General features: G+C 39.6%; 1 protein-coding gene across 6 annotated transcripts in view; it reads right to left on the reverse strand.

Annotated features, from left to right (window-relative positions):
- Nucleotides 1-25,151, reverse strand: part of fhod3b (formin homology 2 domain containing 3b) — a 255,607-nt gene that overhangs the window by 203,626 nt on the left and 26,830 nt on the right. For all 6 annotated transcript variants that reach the window (XM_061953218.1, XM_061953209.1, XM_061953201.1 and 3 more), the window contains one exon: nucleotides 24,487-24,593. In XM_061953218.1, coding sequence (XP_061809202.1) covers nucleotides 24,487-24,593 — 107 coding nt within the window. The remainder of the gene's footprint in view (nucleotides 1-24,486; nucleotides 24,594-25,151) is intronic.

Consider the following 25,151-nt stretch of genomic DNA (forward strand, 5'->3'; position numbering starts at 1 on the left):
GAAGAGACAGGTTTATGGAATATAATTTAGAGTGGGAAGGTGTAGTATGTGATGGATGGAGAAGGCAGGGAATTCTAGTTCACACTCCAATACAGGTGGCGGTAATACACCTTTAACGTTGAGTGCCAGGCCATAATACTATTAGAAGAAGAAGACGCTCACTTCTTGTTGGAGATAAAAGGGTATGCATACCAAGTTTGGGAGCAGCGTTGGGAGAGGATGGTACGCAAGCAAGGGATGTAACAATATAGAAGATTTCATATCACGGTTAATGTTAGCAAAATTGTTATTATTGTTGTAAGGAAATGCAAGGCAGGTTTATTTACACATCACAATTTGCATACAAGAACATTTAAAGTGCTTTACAGAAAATCACGAGAAGGCATAACTAAAAACATCAAAATTATAAAAATAATCCTAACTCAATTTAAAATCATCATAAACACAATCATGAATTAAATTAAAATCAAAAGGTGTGGATAAAATAGTTTCAATTGTCATATGCACAATTGAATACACGTATTTTCAACCTGAACTTCAACATTGCCAACAGTAGCCACGTGTACATGGACAACATTTATTTCATCTGATCATCATTCGGATTAGAATGTTACCATGTACATGAACCCTGAAAAAAATATCTTGATATTACGTGCATTTTAATGCATCACACCTTAAATCGGAATACTTTACTTTGACATGCGCATAACCTAACATAAACGGAAAGGTGTGTTATTGTTGGTACTATGTCGCGATCTTTTGGACAAGTTTGCTCACTGCAGGTGCTGAAAAAGCAGTGACTTTTCCTGTAAACAATAATGGATTTGTGCGTTTCTGTTTATCCGACGTTATCACGGTATTTGTTTATCTGTTTTTCCTTCTGTTCACTACTTTTGTTTTACCTCTCTTTTTAAAATGGAGCTGCTCTGTGCCTTTTATGTTGTGATTATGTGCGGGTTGCAGCCAATCTCCCCGTTACGACATTTGTGTATGTGGTTAGCAGTTAGCACTTGGAGTAGCTGTAATGTTGTGAATAAAACAGGTCGTTAAGATGACAACTGGATCCCTTCTTTTATTGTTACATCGACACATTACACTCTAGACCAGTGGTCCCCAACCACGGGGCCGCGGCACAAGAATGAAAAAATAAATAAATAAAATACAATTTATTTTATTAATTAAATCAACATAAAAAATACAAGAAACACTTACAATTAGTGCACCAACCCCAAAAACCTCTCTCCCCCATTTACACTCATTCACACTCATTCGCACAAAAGGGTTGTTTCTTTCTGTTATTGATATTTCTGGTTCCTACATTATATATCAATATAGATCAATACAGTCTGCAGGGATACAGTCCGTAAGCACACATGATTGTATTTTTTTATGACTCAGCTGCATTCGGGCGGAAAACGGGGTACACCCTGGACAAGTCGCCACCTCATCACAGGGCCAACACAGATAGACAGACAACATTCACACTCACATTCACACACTAGGGACCATTTAGTGTTGCCAATCAACCTATCCCCAGGTGCATGTCTTTGGAGGTGGGAGGAAGCCGGAGTATTCGGAGGGAACCCACGCAGTCACGAGGAGAACATGCAAACTCCACAAAGACAGAACCCGAGCCTGGGATTGAACTCAGGACCAGGGCCGGCCCGTGGCATAGGCCGTATAGGCAAATGCTAAGGGCGCCGTCCATCAGGGGGCGCCACGCCAGTGCCACAAATGTTGGAGAAAAAAAAAGAAAAAAAGTTGGTACTATTATTTCTAAATACAAAAAATAATCCCACGTTAATTAAAATGCAAATTAAAGCCTATTTAATAGAAATATTATTTGTTACAACATTACGCCCCCCCCCCCCCTTCCCGTATCATGACTCTTTTTGGACGTCACCACATCAAAAAATCAACACAAGATGTCAAAACGGCCAAAACTGTCAGGTGCCCAGGGAAGAAAAAAGAGAAAAGAAGAGGAGGAGAAACGAGAAAAGACAGAGGTAGCAGGTAGGTAACGTTAGCCTACATGAAATTATTTGTCTGTTACAGAATGTGATAGTAACCTGGCTTTTTAGCATTAAGCTAATGTTACATGATTCGGCAATTGCTAATCAATAAATAGCTAGTTCTGTTTTAACGTCGGGTTAATATTGTGGAGGGGGCTAAATTGTTATGGAAAATAATAATGTAACGTTAGGTAATTACAGTACTCCCACCTTACATTCCTCAGGGACATTTGTATTAGATCTTTTAAGCAGGTGTTTTTGTTTACATTGTTATTGCCTTCTGGTTAGCTAATGTTTGCCCTGCAGGTAATAGTCACTTTTCCACCCCTTTATATATTAGGTATAGTTGTAAGCAGAGGTGGGTAGAGTAGCCAGAAATTGTACTCAAGTAAGAGTACTGTTACTTTAGAGATTTATTACTCAAGTAAAAGTAAGGAGTAGTCACCCAAATATTTACTTGAGTAAAAGTAAAAAGTATGTTGTGAAAAAACTACTCAAGTACTGAGTAACTGATGAGTAACACACACACACACACACACACACACACACACACACACACACACACACACACACACACACACACACACACACACACATATATATATATATATATATATATATATATATATACATATACATTGATATATACAGTATATAATTTATATGTATTTATTTTGCTGTTTTTGTTTACATGTTAAAGATGTTTTAATGAATATACATGCATGTTTAACATATAGATTCCTTTCTTTCATGCAGACTAGAATATAAGTTGGTGTATTACCTGATTCTGATGACTTGCGTTGATTGTAATCAGACAGTAGTGATGATAACGTCCACGTTTTCAAATGGAGGAGAAGAAAAGTTCCTCCTTTCTGTCTAATACCACATGAAAGTGGTTGGTTTTTGGCACCTTATTTGTCCAGCTTCCATATTCGTTTTTATACACTTTACAAGAAATATATTGGCGTCAAACTCCGTAGCTTGCTAGCTTGTTTGCGCTGGCTTTCGGAGACTCTTGTTTTGAAAGCGCAGGCGCGATGGAGCGGCACTTTTATTGTGAAGACAGGAACGTCCTCATGTGCGGTCAGTCTTGAGGCTTTTGACGGGATGTACGGTTGAAATAAAAAAAGTATATTTTTTCCTTGACACTTTTGATTGATTGATTGGAACTTTTATGATTAGATTGCACAGTACAGTACATATTCCGTACAATTGACCACTAAATGGTAACACCCCAATAAGTTTTTCAACTTGTTTAAGTCAGGTCATGTGACCACCTGGCTCTGTTTGATTGGTCCAACGTCACCAGTGACTGCATCTGATTGGTGGAACGAAGTGAAACGTCACCAGTAACGCAGGCACTTTGAAGGTCTGTCTGACAGACCAAAACAAATAAAGCGTGCATTAACAGATCGATAAAAATTAGTAGCGAGTAGCGAGCTGAATGTAGATAAAAGCAGCGGAGTAAAAGTAGCGTTCCTTCTCTATAAATATACTTAAGTAAAAGTAAAAGTATGTTGCATTAAAACTACTCTTAGAAGTACAATTTATCCCAAAAGTTACTCAAGTAGATGTAACGGAGTAAATGTAGCGCGTTACTACCCACCTCTGGTTGTAAGTAAAAAAAAAAGGTCAAAGACAAAGCTATTCGGTTTCTTGTGAGTATATACACTTCACTGCCGATGTGGGGGGGTGCCACCTAAAATCTTGCCTAGGGCGCCAGATTGGTTAGGGCCGGGCCTGCTCAGGACCTTCGTATTGTGAGGCACATGAACTAAACCCTTTTACCACCGTGCTGCCCAGCACTGGGCTAATATGGTCATATTTCTTAGTTCTAGTCAGGACTCGAGCAGCATCATTCTTGATGTACTGCAGCTGCTTTACAGCTCGTTTAGAAAGCCCAGTGAGAATGCCATTACAGTAGTCTAACCTGCTGGAGACAAAGGCATAGATTAGTCTTTTTAAGTCTAAAGTAGACATTATTCCTGATTTTGGCAACTTTTTCGGGTGGTAAAAAGCTGCTGGTATTATTGACTTAATGTGGCTGTTAAAGTTAAAGTCTGAGTCCATTATTACCTCTAGATGTCTAACCAGATTATTAGGTTTCAGGGAGAGGCTCTCAAGGCGACTAAAAATAGTTTCTCATTGCTTCTGTGGGTCAAAGACAATGATTTAAATGTTTCCTGAGTTTAGCGGTATTGTTTACTGTGCAAAAAGTACTGATGGACACACACTTCCTGTTGTAGACACGTCTGTTCGTGTCATATTCCTCCAAGTATAGATGGAGCCTGTAGGTTTAATGTGTGCAATTGAATATATTACTTGCTCAGACAGCAATACATATATACAAGTTTAGATATGTTTCTTATTAGGTAAATAGGTTAATATCTCTTGTATTCATATTAGCATTTAAGCTGGCTAGGAATCTACTGTAGTGCTAGCCTGTCAATCATTTTATCAAAGTGCAGTTAACAAGAATTTTTTTTTCTATCATTTAAATTTGTAACGATACTACGAACTAATTGAGAGTTTTATTGTGGTTCCCCATTAATACTGTTTATCGTTACATCTAGGGATGTCCGATAATGGCTTTTTGCCGATATCCGATATTCCGATATTGTCCAACTCTTTAATTACCGATACCGATATCAACCGATACCGATATCAACCGATAAATACAGTCGTGGAATTAACACATTATTATGCCTAATTTGGACAACCAGGTATGGTGAAGATATGGTACCTTTTTTTTTTTAAATGTATCAAATAAAATAAGATAATTAAATTAAAAACATTTTCTTGGATAAAAAAAGAAAGTAAAACAATATAAAAACAGTTACATAGAAACTAGTAATTAATGAAAATTAGTAAAATTAACTGTTAAAGGTTAGTACTATTAGTGGACCAGCAGCACGCACAATCATGTGTGCTTACGGACTGTATCCCTTGCAGACTGTATTGATATATATTGATATATAATGTAGGAACCAGAATATTAATAACAGAAAGAAACAACCCTTTTATGTGAATGAGTGTAAATGGGGGAGGGAGGTTGTTTGGGTTGGTGCACTAATTGTAAGTGTATCTTGTGTTTTTTATGTTGATTTAATTAAAAAAAAATAAAAAATAAAAAAACGATACCGATAATGAAAAAAACGATACCGCTAATTTCCGATATTACATTTTAACGCATTTATCGGCCGATAATATCGGCAGGCCGATATTATCGGATATATCTAGTTACATCCTTAGTACACTCATAGACACCCTCCCTACGTTCACGACTTCTCTCCTTAAATCCTTCAGTGCCTAACGTGGCCTGCGAGCTGCATAGCAGCGTTGGGTTGAAAACTAATAATTGGCACTTGTCTTTATGAGTTTAATTGGTTTGGTTGCAAACCTATAACTCAAAATACTTGTTTCTCAAATCAAAGTCCCCATTGAATTTAATTGGAATTCAATTATTCCAGTCCTGGCCCGCAAAAACACCACCATTTTACCATGTAAAATAGTCTCGAATAGGAAAATCCAACTTTGAATATTGTATAAAAACAATACAATAGTGTGTGCTACAAACAACTAGAGTGGTGAAGTAGTGTAATAACTAGGGATGTCCCGATACAACTTTTTCTCAAGGTTTCAACAAGTCAAATTTTATATTTTTAAAGAGTCTAATGAATAAAAAATGAATATGCATTTCACAACCATACTTGGTTAATTTCTGGTACAGTACGGGAAATAAATCCAAACCAAAGTGGAGGGCCACTTTGACACATTTTGTGCATTAAAGATGGTAAAACTGACACACACTGACCAATATTTACTCTTTTCCTCCGATCATTTTACAGCAAAAAACAATCAGTCATGAGGACATTCTATCAACAGGTCAAAACCATAAGAGAAGAAGACACAAACATAAAAAAATATGATAGGAGCACGTAAAATACAAGGAAAAGGGTACAAATATAAAACTCCAAAATAAAACCTAACACAAAAACAAAGAGGTGATAATCATACCTACATCAGGAGAAAAACAAAACCAATACAACAGGTGAAATGTTTTTCACTTCACAGGTGTGCTTGAAGCTCATCGAGAGAATGACAAGAGTGTGCAAAGCAGTAATCAGAGCAAAGGGTGGCTCTTTTGAAGAAACTTGAATCTGAAACATGTTTTCAGTTATTTATAGGGATGATACTCAAAACCGGTTTTCCCGGTTGTTCGATAAGAAAAGAACCGAGTCCTTGGACTCAAATCCCTTTTTGAGAACCGGTACCCGTTATCGAGACCACTATAATAAAGAAAAACAGTTGGTTCTTTATTCGAATCCCTGGGAACGAATCCCGTCCCGAAATGCCCCTTGAGACATCACAAGAAATGACGTCACGTAGTTCAGTCATTAGGCGCAGATAGGGAAAGCAGGAAAAACAATGGACCGGAAAAAGCGCTCCAAAGTGTACTAAAGTTCAAAACAAAAGTTATAATCCAATGAATAACTTTACTGAGAGATTTGAGCAGGGTACAAACACATGACGAACACTTTTACGACCAACCGGAAACATAGCAACCAGGCTAGCAACACACCTCCTTTACGGCAGCTGTCGCAACGTTCTTAAAGCAACCGCAGCACATACATATATGACATGATCTCCCTTTTTTAACTTTTGTTTTTCTTTTCTTGTAAACAAAACAAAATCACACTGTATATGTGTTGTCTGTCTAATTATAAATAATGCAGACGAGGCGTGTTGGCTGAGTTCTTGACGTTTACTTTCACAGCGTGCTCATAACCTCATTCTTAGCTGCCGGGTGGCGATATGCTTTTATATATGATTTTATTTAACACTATATTATTTATACACCTATAGTCATCACAGAGACAGGTTGTTTTTATGTTACTGTATATATTTGTTTTTCTGAAAAATCCCACTTAATATACTTTGGGTAACAACAGTCAATATTTATTTATTTATTAGATTTTCTTTTTTTCTTATATAATAAAAGTGAGCTTTTGTTAAACCAAATATTATGTGTTTTTTTTTCATATATAACAACCTATCTGGACTCGATAAGAGAACCGATAAGGAATCGGTTCGATAAGAGGATTCGATAATAGGCTCGAACTCGATAATTTCTTATCAAACATCATCCCTAGTTATTTAACCTTTTTTTGTTAAGTACATAACTCCACATGTGTTCATTCATAATTTTGATGCCTTCGGTGACAATCTACAATGTAAAAAGTCATGAAAATAAAAAAAACGCATTGAATGAGGAGAAGGTATGTCCAAACTTTTGGCCTGTTCTGTACATGCAGTGCTCCACACCATAGTCTGCTGGCGGGCAGCACGGGCAGAGTCAGGAACAGACCCAACAAAGCAACCAAGACAGCCTACTCCGTCCTAGGCTGCCCGCTAGCTCTCGGCCAATGTCCAGTCCGCGCGAATGACTGAGAATCCGTCCAGGGAGACCGAGGTGTCAATCAACAATTTGTTTTCCTCCTAATTGTGCTCCTAAGATAAAGATTGTCAATAACCGACAAGAAGGTTCACTCGGTTCATTTATTTCTGCTCCGAAATAAACATGCTCCGCTGATGAGAGCGATGCAGAGTCAACCCTCTCGTACGCTGTTTGAAAGCAAGAACTGAAAAAAACAAACAAACACCAACATGGCAATTCATGGATAACGGCTAAATCATCGAGTTCATTCACAGTTAACGTTCATGTCATTGATTTATTAACTGGAGGTGCCTTTGAGTTGCTTTTTCCTTCTTTAACTTAGATGTCCAGTGTCAATCAAAGTGGCCTGTAAGACATTGCAATCACTTACAGTTATACAGTTGCCACCATCAGCAATTCAGCTGTGACAAACAGGCCTTTATGCTTCCTACACGATTGGCAGTGAGAGTGTTCCGACTGGCGCCGCACCAAGCAGTAGACTGTTAGTGACACTCAAACAGCAGTAGGCCTGACAGTAGAAGAAAAGACTCATTAATACTGGATGCATTCAAGTCTGTCAGATACGCTGACATCTTTCCTGCTGCAGGCAGCGGGAGACGGCACACAAGCAGATTACACAGCAGGGGACGTCCTCCTACCGTCGCTATTTAGCAAATATTGCAGCGAGCTTTGAGCAGATGTGAGACAGGAGCAACATCTGTCATCATGAGACTGCAAAAAGGAACTCGATCCAGAAGCCTTTAGTCACGAATGTCTGCTTTCTGTCGACTTCACTGCGGGAACGGTATCCCTTTACTGCACCTGAGGCAATGCAGAGCAGCGTGCTCATTATCAAATCAAACAAACATGCACGGAATACAAGAGAGGCCCACCCACTCCCCAATTAAATGAAAACTGGGCACACTAACAAAGAACACGGCGTGCCTGTCGAGGTGAAGTCCGACGCTGCTCAAGTAATCCTAACAATGAACTTCATGTGGTTCCTAATAAACTTTATGGTTCTTTCGATGTCCAACATTTCATGTGCATGCCCAGGTGATGGCTAATCATGCCAAGCCAATTTAAACTGGTTGTTGCTGCTTGGAGGTCACCCATCTAAAATACCATATATATTTTTAATGTGGTCACAAAAAAGAATTGATGATTAGCTTCATCATCACCAGACTGCATTGCTAGTTCAAAGGCTTCATGTCAGACAGAACAAGACATGAAACTTGGCTCCGATTCGACGTCAACTTAAAGACGAGGTCTGTTGAAACTTATATGGGAGGAAACCTGTACACAGAAAACAGCAGGGTTTTATTAAAATACCGTTTATTTTGTGAATTCTACAACCAGCCTCAGCAAACGACTGAACAAAGTGTGAAGTTTCCATGGTGAAGATACTTCTTTAACAATTAACCAGCCATGCATATTTGTGAACACACACTGCACTGCTCTGTCAATGATACCCTTACACGTTGCTACACGCACAAAGCAGCCAGCTGGTACTCCTCGGTGTTTAGATTTCACAAGGCTACTTCATTTATTTTCTTTTAAATGTAACCTACCTTGCATTTAAGCTGGTCAACAATGTCCAAGTGTGCCCAGAAGAAAATTTAAAAATATTGAAAGGAGAGCTGTCCTAAAAGAGCTGAACGGATGCATAGTTGAATAGTTGCGGCCTTCACAACAAGAGTGTTTTTTTAATGTGCTGGACTCGTAACTGCTCGTCCAAAATACACTATATTGCCAAAAGTATTTGGCTACCCATCCAAATGATCAGAATCAGGTGTATAAAATCAAGCACTTAGGCATGGAGACTGTTTCTACAATCATTTGTGAAAGAATGGGCCGCTCTCAGGAGCTCAGTGATTTCCAGCGTGGAACTGTCATAGAATGCCACCTGTGCCACAAATCCAGTCGTGAAATTTCCTCGCTCCTAAATATTCCAAAGTCAACTGTCGGCTTTATTATAAGAAAATGGAAGAGTTTGGGAACAACAGCAACTCAGCCACAAAGTGGTAGGCCACGTAAACTGACAGAGAGGGGTCAGCGGATGCTGAAGTGCACAGTGCAAAGTGGTTGCCCACTTTCTGCACAGTCAGTTAATACAGAGCTCCAAACTTCATGTGACCTACCAATTAGCCCACGCACAGTACGCAGAGAGCTTCATGGAATGGGTTTCCATGGCCGAGCAGCTGCATCTCAGCTATACATACTGCGTCGGATGCAGTGGTGTAAAGCACGTCGCCACTGGACTCTAGAGCAGTGGAGACGCGTTCTCTGGAGTGATGATTCACGCTTTTCCATCTGGCTATCTGATGGACGTGTCTGGGTTTGGAGGTTGCCAGGAGAACGGAACATTTCGGACTGCATTGTGCAGAGTGTGAAATTTGGTGGAGAAGGAATTATGGTGTGGGGTTGTTTTTCCAGGAGTTGGGCTTGGCCCCTTAGTTCCAGTGAAAGGAACTTTGAATGCTCCAGGATGCCAAAACATGTTGGACAATTCCATGCTCCCAAACTTGTGGGAACAGTTTGAAGCGGGCCCCTTCCTCTTCCAACATGACTGTGCACCAGTGCACAAAGCAAGGTCCATAAAGACATGGATGACAGAGTCTGGTGTGGATGAACTTAACTGGCCTGCACAAAGTCCTGACCTGAATGTTTGGGATGAATTAGAACGGAGACTGAGGCCAGGCCTTCTCGACCAACATCAGTGTGTGACCTCACCAATGCACTTTTGGAAGAATGGTCAAAAATTCCTATAAACACACTTTGCAACCTTGTGGACAGCCTTGCCAGAAGAGTTGAAGCTGTAATAGCTGCAAAAGGTGGACCGACATCATATTGAACCCTATGGGTTAGGAATGGGATGGCACTTCAAGTTCATATGTGAGTCAAGGCAGGTGGCTAAATACTTTTGGCAATATAGTGTATCAAAAACACTCAATGGTTCCAAGAATGACGAGAGACAAACAAATCAGATCGTATGTTCCCAAGCCAAGTATTTCTCAAGTAGCAATAGACACCTTGAGTCCATATAACTGCACCTGTGCGAGAGCGCCGTGTTGTCGGGCTCTCGTATTCACCAGAAAAATCCCCATGCTAGTAAAACCTACCACACCTGGCTGAATAAAATCACCTAAATAATCCACAAATGTCAGTGTCATAAAAGCGAATACATATATGGTTGAGTTTTTTCTTGCCCTGATGTGGGATCTGAGCCGAGGATGTCGTTGTGGCTTGTGCAGCCCTTTGAGACACTTGTGATTTAGGGCTATATAAATAAACTTTGATTGATTGATTGATGAACAAACCAGTGTCGCAAGGAAAGCGACACTGGCCGATAAACCATTGATCACTAATTAAAAGTATGTTTGGAAAACGGCACTCAACAACGGTGAAGTAAATGCAAGACAAAACCAATGGATAAAAAGTAAGAGCACTAGACAGGATGAAACCCTAGCAGAGGAAAAACAAAACTAAAACCTCAAGATTGTCACGCAGATGTCACGCGCCAAGCAGAAACCAGCTCATGCACGAGAACACGCAACATAAACGTATAGCAGAATCAATGTGATCGTTCTTGCCAATAGTCATGATAATCGCCACTTTTTACAATAGCAACTTGAAATCCTGTCAGCCAGAAAGTCAGAGAAGTAATGAAATGCAGTAGAGCGTAGGCAGACTGCGGTAAGATGGCGCCTTGAAGTAACATATGTTAAAGGTCCTGTATCAAAAGCATTTTTTAACTTTTTTTATTAAGTCTCATCCCAGCAGGCACAAGTCATTGATACAACGTTGATTGTACATACATGTCCTTTAAAACTGACATTTTTAACAACTTTGCAAAATAGTTGTATTTGTTAATTTGAGACAACATTGATGTCTAACATTGGATCCACGTTCTTGGTTAGGAAATGACCAAATTTCAATGTTCTAATCAACGTCACATCCTGACATTGACTAATCGTTGTCAAAAAGCATGCTGTTTCAATGTTGTATTTGTGTTGTAGAATATTGATTGGGAAATGACCGAAATTCAATAGTCAAATCAACATCAGATCCCAACATTGATTAAACGTTGTCAAGAAACACGTTGTTTTGGACCACAATGGAAACAAGCCTTTTGGCTTTTTGTGCAATCCATTTGCCTTTTTAAAGCATTACCGTATTTTTCGGAGTATAAGTCGCTCCGGAGTATAAGTCGCACCGGCCGAAAATGCATAATAAAGAAGGAAAAAAACATATGTCGCACTGGAGTATAAGTCGCATTTTTTGGGGAAATTTATTTGATAAAACCCAACACCAAGAATAGACATTTGAAAGGCAATTTAAAATAAATAAAGAATAGTGAACAACAGGCTGAATAAGTGTACATTATATGAGGCATAAATAACCAACTGAGAACGTGCCTGGTATGTTAATGTAACATATTATGGTAAGAGTAATTCAAATAACTATAACATATAGAACATGCTATACGTTTACCAAACAATCTGTCACTCCTAATCGCTAAATCCCATGAAATCTTATACGTCTAGTCTCTTACGTGAATGAGCTAAATATTATTATTTGATATTTTACGGTAATGTGTTAATAATTTCACACATAAGTCGCTCCTGAAAAAAAAACTGCGACTTATAGTCCGAAAAATACGGTACATGGATTAAATTTTTAAGATCAATCAATCAATCAATCAAAACATTAGGTTTGAATTTAACAAAGTTCTCAACATTATTTTAATATCTTGTGCCTGCTGGGATAGGTTCCTCAAAACTGTGACTGTGAGCTCCCCAAATTCTAGCATTGAGGCTGGAATTTAGGCAGCTGGGAAGTTGGAACCATATCTTTTCGCATTTTAAAATATGGAAAATTATGGGTTTTCATGTACATGTACTGTGCCCTTTTTTCATGGAAGATAATACGAGAAAATATTGAAACATGAAGAATGCTGTGAAAGGAGGGAAAAATATGGGAGTTTTGTGTGTTTGTATCTTTAATGCTGCATGTGTGTGTGTGTGTCTCCACAAAGCGTTAGTGTACTTTATCCACTTTTATATTTATGTTTATATGCATGTTTTATATGTATATGTTTTAACTCACTTATACATGCCATATATCTCATTGTACAACATAACATTGAAGAGTAGGACAGGAGGTCACTCAAGTATTGCTATGTGAACTACTAGGGGTGTGGGAAAAAAATCGATTCGAATTCAAATCGCAATTATCACGTTGTAAGATTCAGCATCAATTCTAATTTTTCAAAAATCGATTTTTAATTTTAATTTTTTTTAATTAATCAATCCAACAAAACAATACACAGCAATATCATAACAATACAATCCAATTACAAAACCAAACCCAGCAACACTCAGAACAGCAATAAACAATTGAGAGGAGACACAAACACGACACAGAACAATCCAAAAGTAGTGAAACAAAAATGATTATTATCAACAACAGTATCAATATTAGTAACAATTTAAACATAGTAGTGATTAAAAATCCCTCATTGACATTATCATTAGACATTTATAAAAAATAATATAAAAAAATAAAATAAAAATGAACAAAAGTGTCACAGTGGCTTACACTTGCATCGCATCTCATAAGCTTGACAACACACTGTCCAATATTTTCACAAAGATAAAATAAGTCATATTTTTGGTTCATTTAATAGTTAAAACAAATTTACATTATTGCAATCAGTTGATAAAACATTGTCCTTTACAATTATAAAAGCTTTTTACAAAAATCTACTACTCTGCTTGCATGTCAGCAGACTGGGGTAGATCCTGCTGAAATCCTATGTATTGAATGAATAGAGAATCGTTTTGAATCGGAAAATTATCGTTTTTGAATCGAGAATCGTGACCCCAAGAATTGATATTGAATCGAATCGTGGGACACCCAAAGATTCGCAGCCCTATGAACTACAGTGCTAACATTACACCTGTCCTTCTCTAATGAGGGTGTGATGCACGTAGTAACATGCTTTATCAGTATCAGAGTATTGTGCTTCAAACGCCGCTTCGAAAAGCTGCACACTGCAAATCATGCTCATTGGAGCCATTAATCCTCCCTTGCTCATTTCCATTTAATTAAAAAAAAAATTAGCACAATTTGTTGCATTCACTTTAATTTTGTAGATTAAAGTGTTGTGTATGTTGCTGATCAATATATTTATATTGATTGAGTTTTATTGTATTTTTTAGTATCAAATGGCTCAAGTCGATAAAAAAAATGTTAGTTTAAATTAGGATTTAATTTTCTTTTTAATGTCAGGCAAATTGATGCACATTCAACCTTTTCTGTTGCAGACTAAAAACATGTTAAAAGGTACTATTTTCTGTAAGTTGATTTTGTCTTTGTTTTCTTTAATATAAATAAGGATACAACTTTATAGACTAATGTAATACTATTTATATTCGTGGCAGAGAGTGGAGGGTGATGTTTTCTTCTTCCTGGGGCGAGCATAACAAAATAATTGAGAAGCACTGCATTACACTCTCATTTTAACAGCAACATCATGCTAGGTTAACATATTGATGTTACGGCTCAAGCTCCTGCCGTCGCACCTTCAGCTGTGCGCTCCTCTGCGTGCACCGCTGGACACGCCCACGGGCGTTCCTCTCCTGCTGTGGCCGCGCCTCTGCGTGGCTGCACTCAATCGGGAATCAACACACCTGACGCTGATGAGGACTCCACTCCCTTCTTAAGGCAGCGTGTCCTGCGTTCCAGTGCCAGAACGTAGCTACTTGTATCCGTACAGGAAGCCCTACACGTCAGGAGCTCTCCTCGCCTATGTGCTTCCTTGCTCTCTGTGTCTCCCCTTACTCTGTGCTCATCGCGTCTTGTCCTGTGTCGTCATCCTGCAGCTCCGCGTCATTCCCTTGTTTTGAGATGTGTGTCTCGTCTCCCCGGATCCCCTTTGGACTCCCTGCTGCCTTCCCGGATCTCGACCTTTTGTCTGCCTCCGGACAATGACGCCTCGCTCCAGCCCCTGACCTCTTGCCTGTCCCCGGACCTCCGAGCCTGCCTTGCCCTTTCTGGACTTCCGCATCTGTCTCAACAGGCACCTCCAACATCTTCCGGTAACACTCAAGAGCTAATCGTTTCACATAGTCTCACCACACACCTTTGGACTAGTTACACACATCATTCCTTTGTATTAATACATACGTTTCAAGCTAAGCGACATCCCTGTCTCTGTGCCGTCTCCTTCTCCATTATACCGTTACAATTGGCTGAAAAACCAAAACTAAATTTTTTTTAAAGATGTGTAGAGAAGCCTCTTTTGATCTTTTTTTCAAACAAAGCTGTCTGGTCCGCATGTACACATGCATAGCGACTGTTTCAGAACCTCTTCTTTCAAAAGTGGAGCAAACAAGTGAGGTAGACGATACATTTTATTCACGTTTGGTGCTCAAGAAAAACATTCCTGTTATTACATGAAAAAGTCCATATGGGGTATTTAAATTCCATCTGGAACTAAAGACAAAAGTCAAATCTCATGTGATCTTACAACTGCCTAAGTTCAATTGTAGGGATATTGTGTGTATCTATGGGATTGAATAAAGCATCATAACCAGAGCCCTAAATACCGCGTAGACTATCTTAAACTGTGCACATGTGTTCAGGCCTAAACAGTCCATTTATAACTCTGCCGATGCGACGGGGGATTTAAGAGACCCAATCGTCTATAGCGGGGCTGCGTACCGTGGCGTGCAAGTAATTACGGCCTTTACGCTCTTGTGACATGGATATCTGCTGGCTCTGTCAGGAGGACAGTACTTTAATCAGATTGTAACGACCCAAGGTATGACACAGGCACCCGTGGAATGTGACCTGTCATTAATATCAATCACAGACACATTTAAACGCCGACCGGATAATGGGGCGGCTTTAAAAAAAAAAGGAAAAAAAAGCTCTGCTAGTTGCTTGTAAAACGATGTTAGCGCAGGGGGTGCTATAGCGAGGTCAACATGTATGACTTGGCATGTACAGAAAATGTGATAAGTAATTTGGAGTTATTTTATATTCGAGACTTGTAAACACAAAAAGCCTGAGCAGATGTAATAGTCAAAGCAACAACATAGCTGTGGAGAGTGGGGTGGGGGGATGTGTGGGGGAAGGGGGTACTCTTGCACTGCAAAGTCAGTGTTCAAAAAAAACAAAACACAAAAAAAAATTAGGGGTATTTTATTTGAACTCAGCAAAATTATCTGCCAATAGAACAAGAAAATTTGGCTTGTCAAGACTTTCCGAAACAAGTAAAATTTGCTAACTTCAATGAACCCAAAAATACCTTAAAATAAGTATATTCTCACTAATAACAAGTGCACTTTTCCTGGTAGAAAAAAAAATGAGACCTTTTTGCTCAATATGTTGAAAAATATTCTTAAATTAAGTAAATGCTAGTGCCATTATTGTCATGTCTGGGATCATGTTTTGTTTAAGTTATGTTCTGCTTGGTTTTTGGACTCTTTTTAGTTCCTGCTTTTTCACTCCCTTGTCTTGCTTCCATGGTTACCCATTAGTTTCACCTGGTCCACGTTTGGACTCATTGTGCACTCTTGTTTGTTTTGTCACCATAGCAACCCATTAGTTTTCACCTGTCCTCACGACTCACGCACCTGTCTTTAATCATGTCTTCACTATTTAAGCCCGTAGTTGCCAGGCAATCAGCCTGGCGACATCACACTCTCGATATACCCCTGACACTCTTGATACCATCGTTCATGCTGCTCTTTGCTTCCGCAAGTAAGTTGTGTTTATTTATGCCACAGTTAGTGTCTTTTGTTTTGTCATTTTCATAGTTATGCATAGTCCAAGTTTTGTGCCTCCACTGTGAGCGCCTTTTGTTTGTTCCTTTTTTGAGTGTTAAAATTAAATATGTATTACCTTCACGCCATGTCCGGTCCAAATCCTTTGCACCATGGGAAAACAAACCACGCCAAAGTCCACGTCATGACAATTATCTTGACATAATGATATGCGCTCGGCATCATGATTTTTTTTTTTCATGCTTGAAGTAAGAAATTATTACTTTGAAAAAGTAGTTTTATACTTGTGAGTGTTGATGACACAGCTTTGCAACAGTTGATTTTCTAGTTTCAAGCATGTTTTATTCAATATAGGTCATAAAATCTCAGCAACAAGCTGTAATATCTTACTGAGATCATTTAGGACCAAAACCCTTTAAACAAGTAAAACACTGCTTAGTGAGAATAATTATCTAATCAGACAGAAAATAAGCAAATATCACCTTTATTTGAGATACTTAATCTTACTTAGATTTCAGTTTTTGCAGTGTGCACATATCATAGCCATAAAAAGCCAGGAAGTCTACTGCCCTATTTTTACAAAATTACTGGCTGACCACCTTCACCCCCCCTGCCCCAGCCTCCTCAGACAACAGTGTGGGTTTAATGGCACACATCTATACGTGCCTGTGCCAGCTGGCAAGACGTGCGGCCTGGCAGGCTGGATCTGTGAGGCGGGAGGACGTGGACCAATTTAACCTCACAGCTCCCACCGCCTTCCCATGAGCTACAAACCATCGCACTTCACTCGGAATTTGGGGGCTGGGGGCCCTGATAAAGACGCCATGCACACGCAAAATACACGTTGAATAAATAAACCCCATACATGTTTGTGGTCCAGCCGACCGGGAAGGCTCATGCCAGCCTCTAGGACTGTGATCCTCCCCAGTGAGTGGATACATCAACACACTCCACACTAAATAAAACATATGGAGTCAATAAAAAAATTTTTTTTAAAAAGCTGACCAAAAATGTCAATGAAAAGAACATAATTTTCAATCTTTCTCTTCTTCATCCAGGTCTAAAAATGATGTCAAGATGAAACATATTCGATGCGGAGAATTGTGCGGTGGACTCACTTCTAATGAGAACACTGAGGCAAAGGGAATTGTGATGAGGGCAATTACTCTCCCGACATGTCGACACCTTATAAGTGGGTAGGATGACCAGGTTTTGTACTGGAAACAAAAACGTAGAATTCTGAATAATAATAATTGGTACACAATTCAGTGTTTCACACTAACAAGTAGAGGTGGGGAAAATGATTGATTTGTTGATGCATCACGATTAGAACGTGGACAATGCTGAATCGATGGACAAATATCAACAAATATAGTTGTCTATATAGTTGGGGACGTCTCTGCAATGCTGACTTGTCTCCACTCAAGATGATCCTCTGCTGGTCCCACTATGGACTGGACTAGCTCACTATTAACTAGATCCACTTGACGTACCCGGACCCTAGCACCTCCAAAACCCTCAAATCTAAACTCCAAACATCCCAGAACAAGCTAGTCAGATTACTTCTAGACCTCCACCCCAAATCCCACCTCACTCCTACCCACTTCTCCAAAGTGGGCTGGCTCAGGGTGGAGGACAGAGTAAAACAACTTGCATTGAGCCTAGTCTATAAAATCCGCTACACCTCCCTGATACCGAAGTACATGTCAAACTACTTCCTTAACGTAAATGACCGCCATAACCACAACACCAGGGGGAGCTCCACTAACCACGTTAAACCCAGATTCCGATCTAACAAAAGGTCCTAACTCATTCTATTTCTATGCCACATCAATGTGGAATGCGCTCCCAACAGGTATAAAAGAAAGGGCATCTCTATCCTCCTTCAAAACCGCAATAAAAGTACACCTCCAGGCAACTTCAACCCTAAACTAACACCCTCCCCGGATTGTTAATAATCAAATGTAAACAATCAAATGTAGATACTTTTCTTATGCCTTCTGATCTCTCTCTCTCTCTCTCTATGTCCACTACTTGCTGTACATATCCTACCAAGTCAGACCTACACTGTTTCAATATCCATTTCTCTGTTCTCAATTGTTGATGACTGATGATAACAACCAAACCTAACCCCCCACCACACCCCGAATTGTAAATAATGTAAATAATTCAATGTATACACCCTGATGATTATCTTGTGTGATGACTGTATTATGATGATAGTATATATGATAGTATATATCTGTATCATGAATCAATTTAAGTGGGCCCCGACTTATTCGGGTGTTACCATTTAGTGGTCAATTGTACGGAATATGTACTTCACTGTGCAACCTACTAATAAAAGTCTCAATCAATCAATCAAAACCATTGTACCGGTCGCCCAAGGTTTCTCATTGTAGCCCATTGGGTTGAGTTTTTTCTTGCCCTGATGTGGGATCTGAGCCGAAGATGTCGTTGTGGCTCGTGCAGCCCTTTGAGACACTTGTGATTAAGGGCTATATAAATAAACTTTGATTGATTGATTGAAATATCGATTATTTACATATGTTAAAGTCATACAGGCAGTTATGAAATGCAGATCTGGCGGACACAGGGAGGAGGAAGGAGTAGGGTGACCAGGTGTCCGGATTTAGGCCGGACAGTCCGGATTTATAATGCCCTGTCCGGCGTCCGGCGCAGCTTCAAGCCGGACACGTATTTGTCCTCCTTTTTGAGGCACTAGGCTTGAAGAGCGGAGTTTTTTCATCTTTGCTGGGCTGCAGCGCGATAGCCAATCAAAGACCGTAAAAAATGCCCCCAACGCAGTAACGTATCAAATGATTGGCTAAGAGCTGTGTCGGATACAAATCTGCTTATCATTGGTTAAAAAAGTAAACAAGGGTCCATGTGCTGCTGCGGCATAACATTGACAGAAAGTTAGCATCATGCCAAAACGCAAGACCTCGTTTAATTCTGAATGGATAAAAGAGCACGAATTTATAACGAAAAGCAGCCGAGACTCATTCCATGGCTTCTGCACACTTTGTCGATGTGATGTCGACGTAAGTAGTCAGGGGAAAGCTGCAATTGAACGGCATGCGGGTACGGATAAACATAAAAGTAATAAACATGCGGCAGGTACCTCTTCAATGAGGACATTTTTTCATGAAGTTTCGTCGCCCCTGGATGACAAGATAACTGCTGTGGAGCTGTGCAAGGTGTACCATGCTGTAAAGCAGTGGTTCTCAAATGGTACCCTGGGGGTATGTAATGTAATGTAAGTTCATAAACTGAACATCAAATCAAGTCGGCTATTCCATTCATTACCATAAACCCAGAGTTTCCCCCATGCCATGATGGTTTGACCCTCACTAAAATGTCTGTCAAAAAGAACTGTGAAAAGAAATGCAACAATGCAATATTCAGTGTTGACAGCTAGATTTTTTGTAGACATGTTCCATAAATATTGATGTTAAAGATTTCTTTTTTTGTGAAGAAATGTTTAGAATTAAGTTCCTGAATCCAGGTGGATCTCTATTACAATCCCCAAAGAGGGCACTTTAAGTTGATGATTACTTCTATGTGTAGAAATCTTTATTTATAATTGAATCACTTGTTTATTTTTCAACAAGTTTTTAGTTATTTTACATATTTTTTTCCAAATAGTTTAAGAAAGACCACTACAAATGAGCAATATTTTGCACTGTTATACAATTTAATAAATCAGAAACTGATGACATAGTGCTGTATTTTACTTCTTTATCTCTTTTTTTCAACCAAAAATGCTTTGCTCTGATTAGGGGGCACTTGAATTAAAAAAATGTTCACAGGGGGTACATCACTGAAAAAAGGTTGAGAACCACTGCTGTAAAGCATCACCAGTCCTACAGAAGTTTAGACTGCGGCATGAAAGTGGACCGGGAGATTTTCAGTGACTATCCCACAGCTAAAGGGATGGCCTGTGGCCGAACAAAAGCCAAAGCATTGTGCGAGAACGTCATCGCTCACTATTCGGTACAGGAACATACCGACTACATAAAAGAAAACAACCTACCCTTTTCCGTAGCAACCGACGCCTCAAATAAAGGACCAAACAAGTGTTTTCCCATTGTGGTAAGGTATTTTCACTTTGATGAAGGCATCCAACATGTCCTGTTGGATTTTTATAGTGACAGCAACGAAACGTCAGAAGCCATAACAAACCAGCTGCTGGCAAAATTTGAGATGTCTGGCTTAGAGGTGAAAAACATGTCTGCATATGCAGCAGACAATGCCAGTGTCAATTGTGGCAAACATAACAGTGTATCAGAAGCTGAAACTGAGCCAAAAAGATGTGCTCCCTGCAAACTGTTTGGCCCATATTCTGCATAACGCAACCAGATATGCAGCAAGCAGCCTTGATGTTGATGTGGAAAAATTTTTGTGGCATTTTTTTTTAATTATATATGTTAACTACATTTAAGTCCACACATGTTATGCTTTGTGGCACTCTGCACTTGAAAAGATTCATCTCAGTGGTCACTTTTTGAACACCACAATGTATTGAATAAATACAAATACTGTTAACAAACACTTGACTTTAATATTTTTTCCTATTCAGCCACACAAACATAATCTTTAAACCACTCAAAATTGTACTATAAATAAGAGTATACCAGAGTCCTATGTACACCATAGTAATTTATTGATATGCCGCATAATGTCCTCCTTTTTGGTATCATGGAAATGGTCACCCTAGGAAGGAGTAGAATATGCTAACCGTGACGTGAAGCTAGCTTGAATGTGAAGTAGTGAAACAAGAAATAACAAATGCTTTGTACACTTCTACAGAAGTCTAATTGTAACGGCAGTACAGCAGAGAGTAACCAGTGAAGATGAGGACATTTACAAGTAGATTAATAAATCAGGAGAGACAATAATATTTATACAGAGCGGCCGTCAGCCGGCAACATTGTCAACCATAGAAATGAATGAGTAGACAGACTTTGAGTCACAAGTTTATGGCGACTGGGGCAAAGTGTCTGAACATTCTGTGGTTGTAAAGATGCCTGCTCACTAAGTAGGTACACAGCCAACTACAGTTTTCGCGTATAGTTTGTAGTGCACTAACATCTAAAAACCGTAAATGAAGCAGCAGCTAAAATGAGTAATAACCAAAGGAGGACCCCTTTATACATAATTAAAAATAATTGATTCATGATTTATCCATCCATCCATCCATTTTCTACGGCTTATTCCCTTTGGGGTCGCGGGGGGCGCTGGAGCCTATCTCAGCTACAATCAGGCGGAAGGCGGGGTACACCCTGGACAAGTCGCCACCTCATCGCAGGGCCAACACAGATAGACAGACAACATTCACACTCACATTCACACACTAGGGCCAATTTAGTGTTGCCAATCAAACTATCCCCAGGTACATGTCTTTGGAGGTGGGAGGAAGCCGGAGTACCCGGAGGGAACCCACGCAGTCATGGGGAGAACATGCAAACTCCACACAGAAAGATCCCGAGCCCGGGATTGAACTCAGGTCTACTCAGGACCTTCGTATTGTGAGGCACATGCACTAACCCCTCCTACACCGTGCTGCCCTATTCATGATTTAACAATATACAATATAACAAATAAAAATGCATAAATAATACATTTATAATCATAATTATAGTGCCGAAATATGGCGACCTCTACGAAAAGGACTTTTTTTTAATTTTGGAAGGGCTAATTACTGTTAACAAGACAGAATTCAACACAATTTTATAGGGACATATATTTCTGAATACAGATGTGCACCAAAACCCGGTTCAATATTGGCACCGGTGCTAATATAATCAGAAGTAACCAGACCAAAAAAAGAAGCTATTGGACTTCTCATCAGATGTTCTACCGCGGGGTCTCCTCCCAGTGGGACGTGCAACGAAGACCTCCCTAGGGAGACGCTCGTGAGGCATCCGCACGAGATGCCCTAACCACCTAAGCTGGCTCCTTTCCAAGCGAAGGAGCAGCGGCTCTACTCCGAGTCTCTCTCGGGTGACTGAACTTATCACCCTATCTCTAAGGGAGATGCCAGCCACCCTTCTGAGGAAACTCATTTCGGCCGCTTGTATCCGAAATCTTATTCTTTCGGTCATGACCCACACTTCATGACCATAGGTGAGAGTAGGAATGTAGATAGCTTGGTAGACGCACTGTTGTGACGAAACGAGAGCTGAGCCAGAAGGCAAAGCTCTCGGTCTACCGAGCTATCTACATTCCTACTCTCACCTATGGTCATGAAGTGTGGGTCATGACCGAAAGAATAAGATCTCGGATACAAGCGGCCGAATGGTTGTCTGTCTATCTGTAATGGCCCTATGATCAACCCACCGCGACCCCGAGAGGGACAAGCGGTAGAAAACGGATGGATAAATGGATGGATTTTCTTTGCGTTTGACTTTTGTGGCTGTATGTAAAAACGGCAGTGCTCAGGTGGCAACAGGTTGCATCAGCTCTTATGTCCCTTCCTCTTGTTTTCTCTTGTTTTTGCCTTGTTCTTTGTGGATTTGTTGACCCTGCACTGCAACCAAGTGATTTTAATGTGCGCCTGAAAGAGTGGCAGCAGATCAAAGTAGCTCCTTTTTGTTTTCCATCAATTTACAATTGAGGTACTGTGTGTCAAACAGTTTCCCCTGCGGATCAATACAGTTTGTCTAAGTCTAAATGAACGCAAACTCAACAAGTGCTTAGCGGTGATATACCACAAGTAACATCTTGTAAGTATTGTAGCGTCCATGTGGGATCTGAGCCGAGGGGGTCGTTGTGGCTTGTGCAGCCCTTTGAGACACTTGTGATTAAGGGCTATATAAATAAACTTTGATTGATAGATGACAGAAGCCCACAGAGTCTGACGCTATTTTTAAACTTTGGTGCAGATCTTAACAAGCCAATTGCAGCCCGCAGAAGACCGCTAGCGAGTACCAGAGCATTAAGCTAGCCAGTAGCCACAACACATGACTTCCTCATTATGCACCAATTAGGTAGCACGGTTGCATTCATGAACCCCCAGAATTATGAGCATCAACATTAAAACGTGTTTTTTGCATGTTCTTTATATGTATTACTGTCCTAAATATGATAATATGCTTGGAGTTTATTTCCTATTTTTAAATATGCTACTTAAGTATCATTTTTAATTCATATAATTGCAGTATTTCAATTACTAGTAGGTTCAACTTGAATGTCACAAAATGCCATGAAAATTAAAAGGCATAGTTTTTTAATTTACAAAAATGTGTATGTTTTCCTTATTTGAAGTACTGATTTAAATTTGGTACTGGTTACCTGCTTCCTCCCACCTCCAAAGACATGCACCTGGGGATAGGCTGATTGGCAACACTAAATTGGCCCTAGTGTGTGAATGTGAGTGTGAATGTTGTCTGTCTATCTGTGTTGGCCCTGTGATGAGGTGGCGACTTGTCCAGGGTGTACCCCGCCTTCTGCCCGAATGCAGCTAAGATAGGCTCCAGCATCCCCCGCGACCCCGAACGGGACAAGCAGTAGAAAATGGATGGATGGATGGATGTAAACAAAACCCATCGTGTTGCATAAAACTTTGATCAAATAATAATAATGAATAGATGATTAACTCCACAAGTGTAGTTAGCCATTTTTGTGATGTCACCAGAGAAATTGTACCTGGCATGGTAAATAGGAAAAGCGTTATAACTATAGAACCATAAATGGAAAGTAGAGAGGTAAAGTAGGCACGTGTGTCTCGGCTACTTAGTACAATATGGAAAACATGTCACTAAGCGAGCTGTCTTATGTCAGTACATGACGAGAAGTCGTCATCAAAGAGTCTGTACACAATTATATTATACTCAAGTTTTGACTTACAGCTTAATAATTATTTTTTGCAAATAATCACGCATTATCAAAGTGTGTTATTTTATTTAACTCATAACAAGATTAACTTCTTCCTCCACTTGTATGACAGAAAACACTTTAAAAAATGTGAGACATGAAGTTAATTACCACTCACTTATTTTACAATATTTACACCACAGTATTTTACTCACGCCTGAGTTTAATTAAATCCTTTTTTGGGTTAAAACAAATGAAGGAGAAAAAAATTGGTCCGTTATTAATTTTTTGGGTTTTTATTGGGGGTGGGGGGGTCTGTATGTCGGCCTTACTAAACCAATGCATTAATGCTGTGTGCCACCAAGGACAGAGACAGAGTTGGGAAATTATCACTGACAATTTTGACATCCATGACGGTTCTTACCCGCCGTCTTGATGAAATCCCTCCAGTTCGTCTTTTTGCTCTGCCAGAGTGGACTCCAAGTCCAGATAACTTCCATTGTGGGACAACTGCAGAGCACAGTCATCAGGCTGCAGTGGGGAGAAGAAAACAGAATTAGAAGATCAGCTTCTTTTTTTTTTTAATCAATTAATTAATCCATTAGTACATCCTCAATCTTAATTGGTCAACTTTTGTATAATTCCATGCCTCCTACTGTGTGGGAAGGCTGTTGCCATTGCACCAACAAGTTCTATAAAAGCAAACTTGGATGTACAAAACCCAAAACCAGTGAAGTTGGCACGGTGTGTAAATGGTAAATAAAAACAGAATACAATGATTTGCAAATCCTTTTCAACCTATATTCAATTGAATAGACTGCAAAGACAAGATACTTAACGTTCAAACTGGTAAACTTTATTTTTTGCAAATAGTAGCTCATTTGGAATTTGATGCCTGTAACATGTTTAAAAAAAGCTGGCACAAGTGGCAAAAAAGACTGAGAAAGTTGAGGAATGCTCATCAAACACTTATTTGGAACATAACACAGGTGAACAGGCTAAATGGGAACATGTGGGTGTCATGATTGGGTATAAAAGTAGATTCCATGAAATGCTCAGTCATTCACAAACAAAGATGGGGCGAGGGTC

The sequence above is a fragment of the Nerophis lumbriciformis genome, linkage group LG04 (genome assembly GCF_033978685.3).
Source record: "Nerophis lumbriciformis linkage group LG04, RoL_Nlum_v2.1, whole genome shotgun sequence".
NCBI classification, from domain to species: Eukaryota; Metazoa; Chordata; class Actinopteri; order Syngnathiformes; family Syngnathidae; genus Nerophis; species Nerophis lumbriciformis.